This window comes from Octopus bimaculoides, chromosome 3 (genome assembly GCF_046866305.1).
Source record: "Octopus bimaculoides isolate indiv1 chromosome 3, ASM4686630v1, whole genome shotgun sequence".
In the NCBI taxonomy this organism is placed as follows: Eukaryota; Metazoa; Mollusca; class Cephalopoda; order Octopoda; family Octopodidae; genus Octopus; species Octopus bimaculoides.
The window spans coordinates 6,711,504-6,728,390 of NC_142930.1; the positions used below are offsets into that span (position 1 = coordinate 6,711,504).

At 36.2% G+C, this 16,887-nt stretch overlaps 1 protein-coding gene across 2 annotated transcripts in view; it reads left to right on the forward strand.

Annotated features, from left to right (window-relative positions):
• The window catches only part of LOC106872469 (conserved oligomeric Golgi complex subunit 3), a 56,697-nt gene that overhangs the window by 35,030 nt on the left and 4,780 nt on the right, over nt 1-16,887 (forward strand). Inside the window, exons 18-20 of one of the 2 annotated variants that reach the window (XM_014919477.3) lie at nt 5,312-5,356; nt 14,495-14,577; nt 15,999-16,133. In XM_014919477.3, the coding sequence (XP_014774963.1) occupies nt 5,312-5,356; nt 14,495-14,577; nt 15,999-16,133 (263 nt within the window). The remainder of the gene's footprint in view (nt 1-5,311; nt 5,357-14,494; nt 14,578-15,998; nt 16,134-16,887) is intronic. The other variant, XM_014919479.3, reaches the window with a different exon arrangement.

A 16,887-nucleotide genomic window follows, 5' to 3' on the forward strand; every position in this document is an offset into this window, starting at 1 on the left:
TTTCTGTATTCTGTTATGTTCAGCTCCAAATGCTTTCCGTCTTTTATTTAAGCATTATGAATCTAGGACTACATTTTCTTATTTGCTCTTTTCTAAAATGGTAAGATGTGGATTGAAAGTATTTAACTGCTAGTTCTTGCAGATCAAGGGAGTACTTGCATGTTTGTAATGCATGTATTTATGTTTGCCTGTATGCACGCTTCTGTCAATACCTACTTCTACATTGCTGGGGCCACAAGTGAGAGCTGAGTACTAGTGGAAATAATAGGTTAACGACTCACTCACGACCCCAGCAATGCAGAGTCGCTAATATTCTTTTGTCACTCTTTCCATTATAAATGCAGTGAACCAGTGATTGACTTGCTGGAAAACTATAACCAACACTGACATTATAATGTTGGGACTGGCTCGTGTGCGGGTGACGCAAGAAATTTTTCGAGCGAGACTGTTGCCAGTGCCCCTGGACTGGCTCTTGTGCGGGGCCGTTGTAGGATTTTTGAGCGAGATCGTTGCTGGTTCCCCTGGACTGGCTCATGTGCGGGCGACACATGAAATCTTTTTTTTTTTTTTTTTTGTGCGGGTGGCACATGAAATGCACCATTTTGAGAGTGGCCGTTGCTAGTACCGCCTGACTGGCCTTCGTGCGGGTGACACGTAAAAGCACCCACTACACTCTGAGTGGTTGGCGTTAAGAAGGGCATCCAGCTGTAGAAACTCTGCCAAATCAGATTGGAGCCTGGTGTAGCCATCTGGTTTCACCAGTCCTCAGTCAAATCGTCCAACCCATGCTAGCATGGAAAGCAGACGTTAAACGACGACGACGAATATATATAATAGATAGATTTATTTGTTTATATGTGATCTGGTCAATGTAACAGATGAGTCTATTATAACAATCTCTTGAAATATAGACTGATAATTTTAGACTTGAATTTTCGGATAATAAGATCCTAGAGTGAAGGCACATGGCTTAGTGGTTAGAGCATTGAGCTCCCAATCATGAGGTAGTGAGTTTGATTCCTGGACTGGGATGTGTGTTGTGTTCTTGAGCAAGACACTTTATTTCACGTTGCTCCAGTTCATTCAGCTGTAGAAATGAGTTGTGATATCACTGGTGCCAAATTGCATTGGCCTTTGCCCTTGCCTTGGATAACATCGGTGGCGTGGACAGGGGAAGGGAAGCTGGTATGCATGGTCAAATGCTGGTCTTCCATAAACTACCTTGCCCAAACTTGTGCCTTGGAGGGTAACTTTCTAGGTGCAATCCCATGGTCATTCATGACCAAAGGGGGTCTTTAACTTTTGAGACCCTAGAGTAAAGGTTAGGGTTGGAATACTGAGAAAATGCTATATCTAACTGTTGTTGTCATGTCTGATGTCAACAAATCATCTGCTGGTTTTAGGTCTTTGAAGATATGTGAAATAAGAGATCTCTCACTTGAAAAACAGATGTGGGTTAATGATAGGAAGGGCAGCTTAGATATAAAAAAATAATGCTTCATTTATTCATTTGTCTCACTCATGCTAGCATGGTAATTGGATTAATAACGCTCATCATCCACTGTCCATATTCTCTCTTACGCTCACTTTCTTGTACCTTGAGAGTTTGCTCTGGCACTCCATCATATCCCTCGTTATCTCCCTCCCAACTACTCCCACCCACCCCTGTATAATGTTACGTAGCCGCATATCTCCTCTATAGCCAAACATCTATTCTTGTCACCTCTTTCATATTTAGCCTTTCAATGCCGGGCATAAAGCCACCTCTCACTCTTAAATACCCCACCTCCCACTCTTAAATGCCCCACCTCCCACTCTTAAATGCCCCACCTCCCACTCTTAAATGCCCCACCTCCCACTCTTAAATGCCCCACCTCCCACTCTTAAATGCCCCACCTCCACTTAGTAGCAGATGTTTTTTCCTTTTCATTTTTCTTCCCTGTTCTTTTTCTGTCTTGCAAGTCACCTCATAACCGCACGAGTACCTGTGGCACAAAAACAAAAAAAAAAAAGCACAGACAAGGACATCAAATGATGATGATGATGATGATGATGATATATATATATACACACAACATATATGTATGAGTGTATATAGTTATATATATAAATAATAAATAATAATAATAATGATAATAATAATAATAATAATAATAATATATATATATATATATATATATATATATATATATATATACACATATACATATATAGGTGCAGGCATGGCTATGTGGTAAGAAGCTTACTTCCCAACCACATGGTTCTGGGTTCAGTCCCGCTGAATGGCACATTGGGCAATTGTCTTTTGCTACAGCCTTGGGTCGACCAAAGCCTTGTGAGTGGATTTGACAGAAGCCCGTCATATATATATATATATATATATATATATATATATATATATATATATATATATATATAAAATCATAAATATATAGGGATTAGCAGTATCCTGCTTCTCCAACATACTGAGAATTCAGAAATAGCAGCCAAAGAACTACTGATTCCAAAACTACAAATTTTTCTCTAATTTATGATTATAAATGGTTTTACCGATAAGGTTTTTTCATACTGAGCTACCCGGCAAAATTGTTAATTATTAATTTTATTATTAATTGACGATTCCCTGCCCTTTATATCTATATATATATGTGTGTGTGTGTGTGTGTGTGTGTGTGTGTGTGTGTGTGTGTGTGTGTACTCATACATACAAGTATACATATATATATACATGTGTGTGTATAATGAGTCTATATGTGAGAGAGAGCGATAGAGAGTGAGATACATATAGGCATGATGTGTATGTGAGATCTGATCAAAGAATGCCAGGGTCAGGACTGGTGCTATATAACAAAAACTACAACCTATAGCAATTTGGCATTTAATCTCCTTCAAAGTAGTCCCCTTCTGAAACCACCCACCATATTGAACTTTGTTTCCATTGATGGAATCATTTCTGGAATGCCTTTTTGGGATAGCAAGCAACTGCCTTGTTGCAATCTCTTGGATTTCCTTGATGTTTTGAGATATATTTGGGGTCCTCCACTCTGAAGAGCTTTTGGTTTTAGGGTCATGGTCATAGACCCATGATTTATCACCTGTTATGACCCATTTTCAAAACGTTTTCGTCTTCTTTGATACAGTGAAGGAGATCCTGCACTGCTGAAATCTGATCTTCTTTTTTGAGATGACAACACTCTAGACACTTCTACTTCCAAGCCCTGCTGTAAACAACGGAAGGAAGCAAGAACATCATAACTTAATGTAATTGTATGACAGAACTCAAGGTCAATCTGTGCCAAGTGACTTCACTCTGTGTACTTTAGCTCTGTTACTATAGCAACAGTCCTGATACTTTTTGAGACCTCATATAGTGTATATCATCATCATCATAATCACCGTCGTTTAACATCCGCTTTCCATGCTAGCATGGGTTGGACGATTTGACTGAGGACTGGTGAAACCAGATGGCTACACCAGGCTCCAATCTGATTTGGCAGAGTTTCTACAGTTGGATGCCCTTCCTAACGCCAACCACTCAGAGAGTGTAGTGGGTGCTTTTACGTGCCACCGGCACGAAGGCCTGTCAGGCAGTACTGGCAATGGCCATGCTCAAAATGGCGTGTTTTATGTGCCACCCGCACAAGAGCCAGTACAGCGGCACTGGCAACAATCTTGCTCGAAAGTCCTTACACATGTCACGGGCACAAGTGCCAGAAAGGCGACGCTGGGCACAGGTGCCATCACGATTTCATATATATATATATATAATCAAGTAACATTTACATGAAGTACAAAAATACAGAATAAAAATAAAGAAAACAATAGATATTGAAATTATGTAATGCTTTATCACAAAAGTTCTTTCAGGAAGCCAAGAGTTACATAATAACCATCATAGACAGGTGATATATGCATAAAATCATAGATAAGCAACAAGTGAATAGTCAGATGAAGTTATTACTGTAGGTCTGACTCCGTTTTCCAAGCGAAGACTGGTATTCTTCTCTTGAAAAAAGGAATGTTATAATGTGTGATGAATATAACTTAGCAGTTCTTCAAATGAGACTGATAGAATAATTACTAGGCTTACAAAGAATAAGTCCTGGGGACGATTTGTGTGACTGAAGGCGGTGCTCCAGCATGGCTGCAGTCAAATGACTGAAACAAGTAAAAGAATAAAAGAATATAAATTGATTTATGATTACCACAAGTATATATATATATATATATATATATATATATAGTGTGTTATAAACATATAGCCATATAAATGTTATTGTATGATGTGCAACAGTTATGTACATTTTGTGTTTTAATGAAGTAGCAATTCATTTTTTGGTTAATTGTTTAATCCAGTAATTTATGATATATAGGTTGACAATTCTGAATCTTGAAACTGTCAAATGTAAAAGTTTTTGCCATGGAATATTAATTTGTGTTCATAATATATCTGGGCAAAATACTTGGTAAGGATTTAGTTTGTTTCTATATTCTGAGTTCAAATTCTGCCAGGGTTGACTTTGCCTTTCATCTTTTTGGGGTTGATAAAATAAGTACCAGTTGAGCACTGGAGGTTGATGTAATCAACTTACCCCCTCCCCCGAACTTGTTGGCTTTGTGCCAAAATTTGAAACTAACTTAATATTACTCTAGCCTACAGCTTCCTTGTCATTCACCTGCCCCCACTCCAGATATTTGTCTAATCCTAATTCTCTTTATCTTTTTTTCCATCATTAAAAAGTTCATTTAACTGAAGATGACTGAACTATCAAAAGGGCCTCTCTGTAATTATCTGACCTGCTAGAAAAAGCAACGAAGTCTCTTTCAAATCATTTTCCTTTTCTTAAAAAAAAAACAAAAAGCAAAACAGGAAAAACACATTGGATAGTGTACTTTATAAACAAAGCCAATCCTGCTCATGGCTGAAGCACTTTTGTTCACAGGTCAGCTCAGTCAGGGTGAATGTGAGGCTAAACAACAACAAAAACTGGAGTTGAAAACAGGTTTACTGATGGGCGTTAAATAAACTTGTTTACTTTCTTATTACACAAGCTTTTCAAAAAAAATCTTCAGATTTATTTTGACACTAATAGTGCTGGAACTTCTCATATTTATGACTCTATTATCTAATCATTGGTCTTTCTGAAATATGAAGTATTCCAGTACATATCTCATTTCAAAGGTTTCAAATTTAGGACTGTCAACCTGTATTCTGTCAATGTGAAAAATTTGAAGTAACTCAAAAAATAGAGTTATCTATAATTACTGATTGGTTTTCTTGCAATATCTAATTCTTTTATTTCTCACTCAGTCCTCACAGGTACAAATCCAAATGCAGTTCTGGGATTGCTTTGGGGTATGTTTTTTTTTTCAATGGTTATGGTTTTCTTGTTTAAGTGATGTCTGCTTTTATATCGCTTTTTCTTTCACTATACCACGTACTTTCACTCTACTCTTAGTTGTAGATCAAGCATGATCCTAGATATTGTAATAGAGCTGATACATCACCACTCTAAATGATTAGTTGCTGGAAAATGCTCAGGCTGCACTCATTAGTTCTATTGATTCTTAGCTTATTGTTTTTGTTATAACATTTCTTTTGGAGTATTTAAATTGTTTCATGTAGGTAAGTCCTTGACCTCATATACACACAAAAATAACTGAATTGAGATATAAATAATTAATTATATGCATGGCCATGAAATAGTTCTAGAATCCCATGTGCATGACTTTAATGAATATCTTTTATGCATGTCAGTGTAGCAGATAATGTTTTTAATTAGTAACTTTTTTTTTAATTTTTGAAATAATGACAACATTATGAATTTCTGGTTCCATGAAAATCAACTTGAAATTAGTCTTCTTTTTTATGGAACACCAGGTTATTTTATGGAAGGTAAATAACTAATTATAAGCACCCAGTCCACACTGTAAAGTGGTTGATGTTTGGAAGGGCATCCAGCTGTAAAAACTATGCTAAACCAGACCTCACCTGTGCTGGTGCCACATAAAAAGCACAGTCTACTCTGTTGGGTAGTTGGTGTCAGGAAAGGCATCCAGCCATATAAACTGTGCCAAAATAGACACAGAAGTCTGGTTCAGTTTTCTGCCTGGCCAGCTCTTGTCAAGCCATCCAGCCCATGCCAGCATGGAAGACAGACGTTAATTGATGACGACGAAATCAAAGTGTTTGTTCTAATGAGCTCCTCAGTTCATTTCACTCATTTAATATTGAGGGTCAGTCAGTTTGTGTTTTATTTATTTATGCAAAAGTGATCAACTGTGTTTACTGTTGGATGTTAGCTCCAGAAATAGATACATCTGTGATTTCTTTTACTATTCTATCAGAAGATTAAAGCATAATTGAGCAAACTAACAATACTTTTATCAATGATACACTTGTTCCTCTTCTTAAAGTCTTGAACATAACTTCTGCACATCATCATCATCGTTTAACGTCCGCTTTCCATGCTAGCATGGGTTGGACGATTTGACTGAGGACTGGTGAACCAGGTGGTTACACCAGGCTCCAATCTAATTTGGCAGAGTTTCTACAGCTGGATGCCCTTCCTAACGCCAACCACTCAGAGAGTGTAGTGGGTGCTTTTACGTGTCACCTGCACGAAAACGGCCACGCTCGAAATGGTGTCTTTTATGTGCCACCCGCACAAGCCAGTCCAGGGGCACTGGCAACGATCTCACTCGAAAATCCTACGGGAGCCAGTCAGGCGGTACTGGCAACGGCCACGCTCAAAATGGTGCATCTCATGTGCCACCCGCACAAGAGCCAGTCCAGGGGCACTGGCAACGATCTTACTTGGCTTGCCGATTACTACTTGGGCTAGTAGTAGGAGTTCAGTATATTTGGTCAGTGGGGTAAAACTATAATTACATGAAGTATTGATAGCTTGACTGAAGATGAGTACCATCCTAGTTCCTCCAATTTGAGCTTTCTGCAGTTAAGCTATACTGTATAGTTCACACTTTCTTTTATTTCACTCAGTAAGTTTCATACATATGTAACAGTACTACTCTAAATCATCATCATCATCATCATCATCATCATCATCGTTTAACGTCCGCTTTCCATGCTAGCATGGGTTGGACGATTTGACTGAGGACTGGCGAACCAGATGGCTACACCATGCTCCAATCTGATCTGGCAGAGTTTCTACAGCTGGATGCCCTTCCTAACGCCAACCACTCCGAGAGTGTAGTGGGTGCTTTTACGTGCCACCGGCACGAGGGCCAGTCACACAGTACTGGCAACGGCCACGCTCAAAATGGTGTTTTTTACGTGCCACCTGCACAGGAGCCAGTTAACCATATGCACTATATACTTGGTCTTCACTTCAGCTTTATTATTATTCTTATTTTATGTCCTTTGTCTGAAATCTTTTGTCACATGTCCTGTGACCTCTTCAGCAACTCTCCATCCCATGTGTCTCTTCCTTTTCTGTTTTATGAGTAATGAACGTATATTATTACAGTCTTATGATTTATGTTAGATTTTAGCAATCATTTATTGAAATAGAGGATCAATTTTAGGTGGTTTGGAAGGTTACAACTTATTGATTCAATAAATATGCAACTCTATATATCTTGTCATTGATGCTGTGCTTGATTCTTGTTAAATACACTTAACTTTTAACAGCTTAGATCACTTAATTATAATTAGGTACTCAAAAGGAGACCCCAATAAACATTGAAGGTACTGTTGTAATGTTTTTTAGCTGCAATTCAGCTCTATTCAAGCAGAATTATGATTATCAAAGGTGTTCCAGCTTTGATCATCTCATCTTATTCACTAAGGGATACATTATCCAATTAATCGTTTTTTAAAAAATGGTGGAGTCTGATTTGAGGGCATTTGGCTGCTATTTTTAACAAATTACATCAAGAGCTCTCTTCCATTGCCCTGTGTTTTATAATGTGCATTTGATTCCAGAGTTACTTTCTTGAAGAGAGATAAGCTCCTTAGATACACAATAATATCTCGTTATACAAGTTAATTTGTTCCTGGAAGCCGCTCATAAAGCGAAGACTTGTGAAGCAGAGCAATAATTTCTCATAGTAGCAATGTTATAAATTGTAATTCGTTCCCAGAATAATATTTCACCTATAAAATTTATAATATTCATAAATGAATGGCAATAAAGCAATAGTAGAATCATCATCATCATCATCGTTTAACGTCCGCTTTCCATGCTGGCATGGGTTGAACGATTTGACTGAGGACTGGTGAAACCGGATGGCTACATCAGGCTCCAATCTGATTTGGCAGAGTTTCTACAACTGGATGCCCTTCCTAACACCAACCACTCCAAGAGTGTAGTGGGTGCTTTTACGTGCCACCGGCACGAAGGCCAGTCAGGCAGGATGTAAAGAATATTTTGTCAAGATCATTTATAATAAAATAAATATTATTACTATAATCAGTTTCTGAATCACTTTCACTTGCTCTAGACTCACACACACCATCACTTGTAGACACGATTGCCGATTCACAAGCACTCATAGACGGACTTGTAGATTTCTTTTTAAGAAACAAGTCTAGAGTTGTTTACTTAAAAGAATTTTTTTTCACTCTCTATAAATTTTTCAGTGACATGCAGAAGCATTTATTATGGTAGTAGAAACTTTCGCACTTCTTTCAGAATTTGGATCTTGTGCTTGAAAAATAAAACCCATAAAGCTGGGGTCTTGTAAAGCAGGTCCTTGTAAAGTGAGGCATTACTGTACTTTGTTAACGAATCTTTTTACTGTTATGTGGATTCAGCTTTGATATTTATTTCTTAGTTAAGCTTCTGTCAGTTCAGCTGAGCCTGAACTGACTTTAATTTCTAGCCATTTTATTTCAGCTATGTTACTAATACTATTGTATAAGCTACTTCAATTCCTTTGGGGTATTATTTTTATTGCAGAGTTTATTTATGTCTTCTTAATGATGATGATGATGTTGGTAGTAGCAGTGGTGGTGGTACTGGTGGTGGGAGTGGTAGTGGTGATTGCAGTGGTGGAGACGATCAGAAAGAGGAGGAGGAGGAGGAGTTCATTGCTTGTAAGACAATGCAAATAATATGATTAATTGTGCAATGATTGAATTTTCTACGCTAAGCAATTTCCCTTCTTGCTGATGTGTCTGTGGAAATAAACTTTCTATGAAAACAGTTTTAATACACTGATTATAGAGGAGCGTGTGTCAAATATGACAATTGCTGTATAATATTTAGTCACCTTTCATCCTCCCTGGGATTGATAGAATTGATAACAATAGTGCAAGAGGTTTAAATCAGTTTGGCCTTGTACTTGTTACCATCATCAATATTTAACATCAGTTTTTTTTCATGCTGCCTTTGGTTGGATAGTTCTGTCATGTGGGTATATTGCTCCCCATATTTTCCTCAGTCTTCCTCTTCCATGCATAGTGTCCACCGGCAGCACTTAGCCCTTTTCCCCCCAACATTCATCATCCATTCAAATAATTTGTTTTTTCTAATTTGGACTAATGCTCTCTTGGCTCATCCATGCTCAACCTTTCAAGCAGGATGCTAACAGATATCTGATAAATGTACCAGAGATTTTTTTACTAATATTACACTCAAGTGGTTTTTCACACTTGAGAATTTATTCTATAACAATATCATTACCTTTGTCTCAAAAAAAAACCCACTTTGTCTTTGATAATAACCTATTAACTCAACTACTCACCTATGGTTGCATCTATCTTGCATCTCTTGAATCAGAAGTGTCTTGCGAGACCATTCCATTGCAGCAGACTCTGTCAGAACATTCACAGATCTACACTATCAATTCCAGTATATCTCAAGAGTTATTTTTTTCCTGCATTCTTGCTTCTGTATGGAATATATCTTCATACTGTTTCTTCTAACAAGACACACAATCACTATATATCAAGGAAATAGTCTTATGTATCTGTTACCTTACTTGTAAACAACTCACAAAGACCTCAGACCTATTCCAAGTGCAGGACCTTTTAATTTCTGATCATCTTTCATGGCCAGCTCACATATGTAACAGTAAGAAATGTGCATGCCAAGATCTTGTATTCTTCTTCAGGATCTAAAAGCACTTTAACCCGATCAGTTGTTGACTGTCTTCAAAAATCAAGTAAGATTCATATTGGAAAACTGGCAGAGGTGTGCCTTTTCCATGGCTTTGTTTCTCTCCCCTCCCCCCTCTTTCTTTCTTCATCATCCCTACTATTTCTCACCTTTTAAATTCCAAATGAAAAATATCTCCAAATCATTCTTTCTCAGAACTGCAACTCTCTAGGTTTTCCACCTTGCTTATATTTTGCCTGTTGTTTTTTTTACCTAAAATTGTTCAAACTTGTAAGTGACATTGATCTCAGAAGTCATCACATTATTATTTCTATTTCTATACACTTTTAGGCCATTGGCTTTTCAAAGATATCCTTATGCATTTTCTAAAAATACATTCTCTCATAAAAGCATCAGTCCATTCGGTGAAGTGGTTGACATTACGAAGGACATCTTGCTATAAAAACATACCAAACAGAACTTGTTAGGGCTGATGCCATGCTAAAAGCATCCAGTCCACTCTGTTAAGTGGTTGGCACTAGAAAGGGCATCCATCTGTGAAATCCATGCCAAACCAAACCTCGCTAGCGCTGGTGCTATGTAAACTGCTCTCAGTCCACTCAGTAAAGTGAATGGCATTAGGAAGAGCACCAGCTGTAAAAACCAAGCCAAAACAGACAGTGGAGCTTGGTGCAGTCCTCTGACTTGCTAGCTGTTGTCTTACTGTCTAACCCATGCCAGCATGGAAGATGCTTGTTAAATAAGGATGATGATGATGATTATCATGATATCTCTATGAATTTTTCTTTTTAATAATTTCTGTTGTGATTATTTCAACAATATTTCAACATTTCAGTAATGTGTACAAACATCAACGGATAGACATATCTTGTAATATTTTACTATTTACCATCTAAAAGTCATTACTTATTGTATTATTTTAGTTTTATAAAATCTTATATGTCTTTGAAGCATTTCTTTATATTTTAAAACAGCTTGTTCTGCGGCTTTTGTAGTTTGGTTTATGGGTCGTTTGCTATTGAAATCTAAACATCTCTCTCTCTCTCTCTCTCATTGGTTGTAGTATTTATTGACATTTGAGCTTGAAATATAAACTTAAAATCTCTATGGTTTGTTTTTTTCTTTTTATATTCTGAATCAACTTACAAAAAAACTTATTTTAAATTTGAATTACAATATTAGCTATGAACTTATTTACTACCACAGAGGAATTACAAGTTCAGTCCATGTTAAAGAAAACTGGAAAATAGCATTTAACAACAGTTTATTTGCATTCTCTACTGGCTGATAAATCAATATAGCTGTTATAAGCTATGCAGATTCATAATAAATAGTACATATGATATGCAGCTTTGATATCTCATCAAGAAAATGATACACAGAAATAGTAGACATCTAAAAATTAATGTTACAAATAAAGTCTGAGTGAATATCATTCCGGTGTAGGATAAGTCGTGTGTGTGTGTGTGTGTGTATATATATATATATATATATATATATATATATATATATAAAACAATAAAACGTCTCTGAGCGAGATGTAAACAGTAGTAGCATGACATTGTGAAGTATATTTGCCACCTAAATGTGGCTGACCCATATGGGATGATGCTACTGTTGTTTATAGCCCCAGGAAGACATCTCCTCCACCTGGCTAAAGACACATTGTCTGTGTCCGATCAGTATTTGCAAAGGGAAATCATCGTTCCCATCTCCAGCCTTATGTGATACACATGGACCCGGCTTTTTGAGTAGCAACTCGTCATCAGCGTGTGACAGTCACCTGCTAGAGATGAGAACTGATTCCAAATGCAAAATACTATTATGCTTTTCTCAGTAACAAACCATCGTTGATCTCAAAAAAGGAGAAACAAGCAAGCTTTACGGGATACACATGGACCCAGGAGGAGCTAGAGATGGAAACGATGATTTCCCTTCGTAAATACTGATCGGACACAAACAGTGTGTCATTAGATAGCTGGTGGAGATGTCTTCTTGGGGCTATAAACAACAGTAGCATCGTCCCATATGAGTCAGCCACATTTAGGTGGTAAATATTCTTCACGATGTTGTGCAGCTACTGTTTACATCTCCGTCAGAGATTTATTATTGCTTGTTTCTCTTTTTTTGAGATCAGTGATGGTTTGTCACTGGAAAAAGCATATAGTATTTTGCATTTGGAATCAGTTCTCACCCCTAGCTGGTGATTGTCACACGCTGCTGACGGGTTACTACCCAGAAACCTGGCAAATATACTTCATGATATATATATATATATATATATATATATATATATCATCATCATCATTTAATGTCCGCTTTCCATGCTAGCATGGGTTGGACGATTTGACTGAGGACTGGCGAACCAGATGGCTGCACCAGGTTCCAATCTGATCTGGCAGAGTTTCTACAGCTGGATGCCCTTCCTTTACATATATATATGTATGTATGTGTGTGTATGTATATATATATATATATATATATATGTATGTGTGTGTGTGTATTTATTTATATATATATATATATATATATATATATATATATATTTAATCGGTGAGCATTCAAAGCAGTGATCAGTAATTTTACAAAACCGGTATGCTTTTGAATCTCTTTAACAATTCACAATAAGGAATTTTATTACTTTTATTCCTACCTCAGTTCATCTAATTGTATATATCTATCGTTACTTTTCATAAAAAGATTTTACATGAAAAAAACGAACCTTATCAAAAATATATATTTTTAAAAGTAAAATAAAAGAAAAGTTCATAATTATTTCTTACTAGTTTCAACAGAGTCTACGTAGAAGCGTTTTATGTGGGAACATAATGGCTGTCTTGTGTGTTGACTAGAATCATTGGCTGTAGTATATTCTTCTATTCTTTTGCATGTTCTAACCGTAAGTCTATGGCCATACAAATGTAAGTCTATGGCCATACAAATGTAAGTCTATGGCCATACATATATGTATGGCCTAGTGGTTAGGGTATTGCACAATCACAAGAATGTAGTTTAAGTTCCTAGACTGGCTGGTGCATTTTGTTCTTGTGTAAAGCACTTCATGTCACGTTGCCCTGTGATCACATTTGCCCCTATTCAGACAACATTGATTCGATGGAGAGAGTGAGGTAATGTGTGGCACGAACATTTGATCATTATAAACGAATCATTTGTGCAGGTCATGTGTGTGTGTGTGCATGTGCATGTGTGTGTGTGTGTGTATTTAAAGATATTTCTTGTGCAAGGCCTGAATAATGAGAGAAGGTACAAAGTAAACTACCAAAGGAAAAGAAAACAAAACCAAGTTGCAGTTTTACTTTGTATTTCTATATTTTGGGATTATTTTGGAAAAAGTTGTTGCACATCTGAGCAACAACTTTTTCCAACTACACCTTTTTCCTAATGTCCTGAATATATATATATTACAGTGGATGTTGCTTGCAGAAGATTTAATTACGTATACAGTTTATTACAATTTTAGTTCCATAGATGCACGTCACAGTTACATAAATATGTCTTCTGACTTTTATTAAACATACATTCCCTATGTAAAAGTTTCACTCTTGATGACTATAAATGAGCAAACAAGAATGTATTTATGAGATGTGTTCACATTCTCTTATTCTGTTATTACATTTTGTTTAATTTTTGCCAGTTTTTTATTGTCTGTCTTTTGTTGCTTTATTTGTCATCGTTATTATCATTCTACAAGAATTTTCCCATGCTTGCATGTGTAAGATGAGTCTTCACCAACACAGCAATTTTCCTTTTGGTGTAGTTCCTTGTCATTTCCTTTGTGGGTCTTCACCTTGTGAAATCAGCCCTCATCATTTCTCATGTCCTTCTTGATCTCCCTTTTTTGCAGGTTGCTTCCACTTGAATTGCATGGTACTACTTTGCCCAATTGCCATCCTCCAGATGCATCATATGTCTTCTGTCTTGCATGAAACAGCTTATTCCCCTTGTACCCAGCTTTTCTTTCAGCTCATTTGTGCTCCATCATTTATGCTGATGCATGCAGTGGAACATGATTGTCTTATCAGATAAGATTCCATGAGTTATTTGTACCTGGATGAAAAAGTAAACTAACTTAATGGTATTGAAGCTGTTGATGGTGTTAACAAGAACTGAGATTGTATTGGTTCTGAATTGTTTTTGAGCTTGGTGTTTAATACCCAAAGTTCTTTCTGGCACTAATTACATTTATTACAGTGTACATTGTGATGCCCTCTATTATTTTCATTGTAGTGTAATGTAATGTAGTATTAGACTAATTTAACTTGGTTTGAAACAAAAGCTTCTGTTAGATATTGAGAAAATACTGATGAGATATAATTATGGTATACTTTCTGAAACATGTTTACAGACTGAGGTTTAAATTAATTACACACATTGTCTTTGACTTTCAGATGCTGCTTATGGCTTATTTTCAAAGAAATCTCAGCTCTTTGTTTTAAACAGTAACAATGCTTTGCTCCAGTTTATTTTAGAGGTAAAGTACATATTATTTCCATCATATTTAGTCTTCTAATAAATGTATATATGATTTTAGGATTGACATTTGATAATTTTTAAGACTTTACATTTCACGCCCAAATATCTTGAACTGAGGTGGGAATATATTCTTCGATATGAATAGTGTGTGTGTGTGTGTGTTAAGGTTTGTTTAACTCATGAGACAGATTGTTCCTCTCTATAGACAATTATCATGTAGGTGATCTGAACCATTAATCTTCAACTAATATACAGAGAATATGCTTTGGTAAATAAGGATAACTGAGCCTACAACACTTAGCAGTAATATACAAAACCTATAGGGGTGGACCAAATTGAAATAATCATTGCTTGACTATTATCATAGATGTGGTATAAAAATGTCAAATTTTAAAAATGTATGTACTATTGCAGAATACATGGTTATCCATTACATCTAAGAAATCTTCAGTAGTAATACTTTTTTCTCTCTGTACAGTAACAGTGCTACTTTAGAGTTTTATCGTACACGTTTTCTTTATTATCAGAAGATAATTCGTTCATTGACTTTTTCAGATTTATCTCTTTGTACAAATATTTGTTGTAGGTATTTTTATAGGTTCAAATATTTTACTTTAACAACACCTGTCATATATTTTACTTAGATATATTATGGAATTAAAGACTAAAAATTATGATTAGAGGTGGAAAGGTAGTGCCCAAATCTTTTTGCAGGACCTATGAACTGGTAGAAGAAAGGGAGCTAGATCGTTCTGCATTAAATTTGGAGAGCTGGTCCAAACACTGCTTTTAAACCAGATATCAGGTTGGTTTTCTCATCCCAAAGTAGGTACAGTCCATCTGATAGAGTTCTCTAGATTCTCATCCTAGTTTCACTCACATGGTTTTGGTTGACCCTAGGCTGTTGTAGAAGTAACACGTGGTGGAATCAAAACCTGAGCCACATGATTGCAAAGCAAACATCTTGACCACAATTATGCTGTGCGCCTAGTTAACAACCCACAATATATTACATGTAACTTGGCTTCAAATTTAGTAGTCCATTTTCTTATAATTCTTCAAATGTAAAGAAAGACGTTACCCTTAAAATTAGAAAAGCTTTTCATTATATTTGGAAAGACATTTTTCTGGTAGAGCTACTTGTTAATGGGTTCCAGCTAAAAACCAACCAATATAAATTGCAGTCAATATGAAGTGCCTAAATTTATACAACTATACCTGTATTTAGTTAGTCCTGATCAAGCTGTCCCAGGATCAAAATTGTAACAGCTATGACCATCCTATTTTTAATTCAGGCACAAGTATCTGAATTTTATACAAAATTATTTTTACTTAAGTACTATTTTTTAAAACTTTCTTTTACTGTAACTCTCTTTGTCTCTTTGTGGCTATTTTTTTCTTCTGTGTCTTAAAATATAGGGAACACCACAAGTTACAGAACACTTTGTTGATTCTAAGAAAGATGTAGATAGTGAGCTGAAGAAGAATTGTGAAGAGTTCATACATCATATCTCAGAGTATTTCACTGAACCATTAAAATCATTTTTATCAAAGGTAAACTTATCTTTTTAATTTATCTCAGCAATGATAATCCTGAAATTGTCTGTTATATGTATTGGCGTCTTTGTGCAAGCATTATGGATTGGGGAAAACATTTCTGTCGGTAGAAGCCTTTGATATAAACTTTTTCCAAAACTTGTTTACTAGAACTATGCACCCTGTACTTTGTGTGAAGTGGTTGGCATTAAGAAAGGCATCCATCTCTAGGAACCATGCCAAAATAGACATTGAAGCATGACAGTCCTCCAACTCTTCAGATCCTGTCAGACTGTCCAACCATGCCAGCTTGGAATGTGAATGTTAAAGTATGATGATAATTGTGATGACATTATGTGTTTGTGGGTGAGTGTGAATGAGTTCATATTTCCTGTTGATATGCATGCTGGTTGTAAACAAGAGCCTTGCTCTTCATACAAATGGTGTTGTTTATCTGCAGTCAACTGCAAAAGCACATCTAGACTGTATGTTGTTTAATAGACTGAGAAATGAGCATAGGAAATTCTGTTTTTGCATTGTCTTGTCTAACCTATGCAATCTTGGAAAAATAGAAGTTAAAATGTTAATATAGCATTGACATCAGCTGCTGCTGTTGTTCTTAATATTAAGGTGGTGAGCTAGCAGAATTGTTAGCACACTAGACAAAAATACTTGGCAGCATTTCATCAATCTTTACATTCTGAGTTCAAATGCTGCCAGTCTCATCTTTGCCTTTCATTCTTTCAGGGTCAATAAATTAAGTACCAGTTGA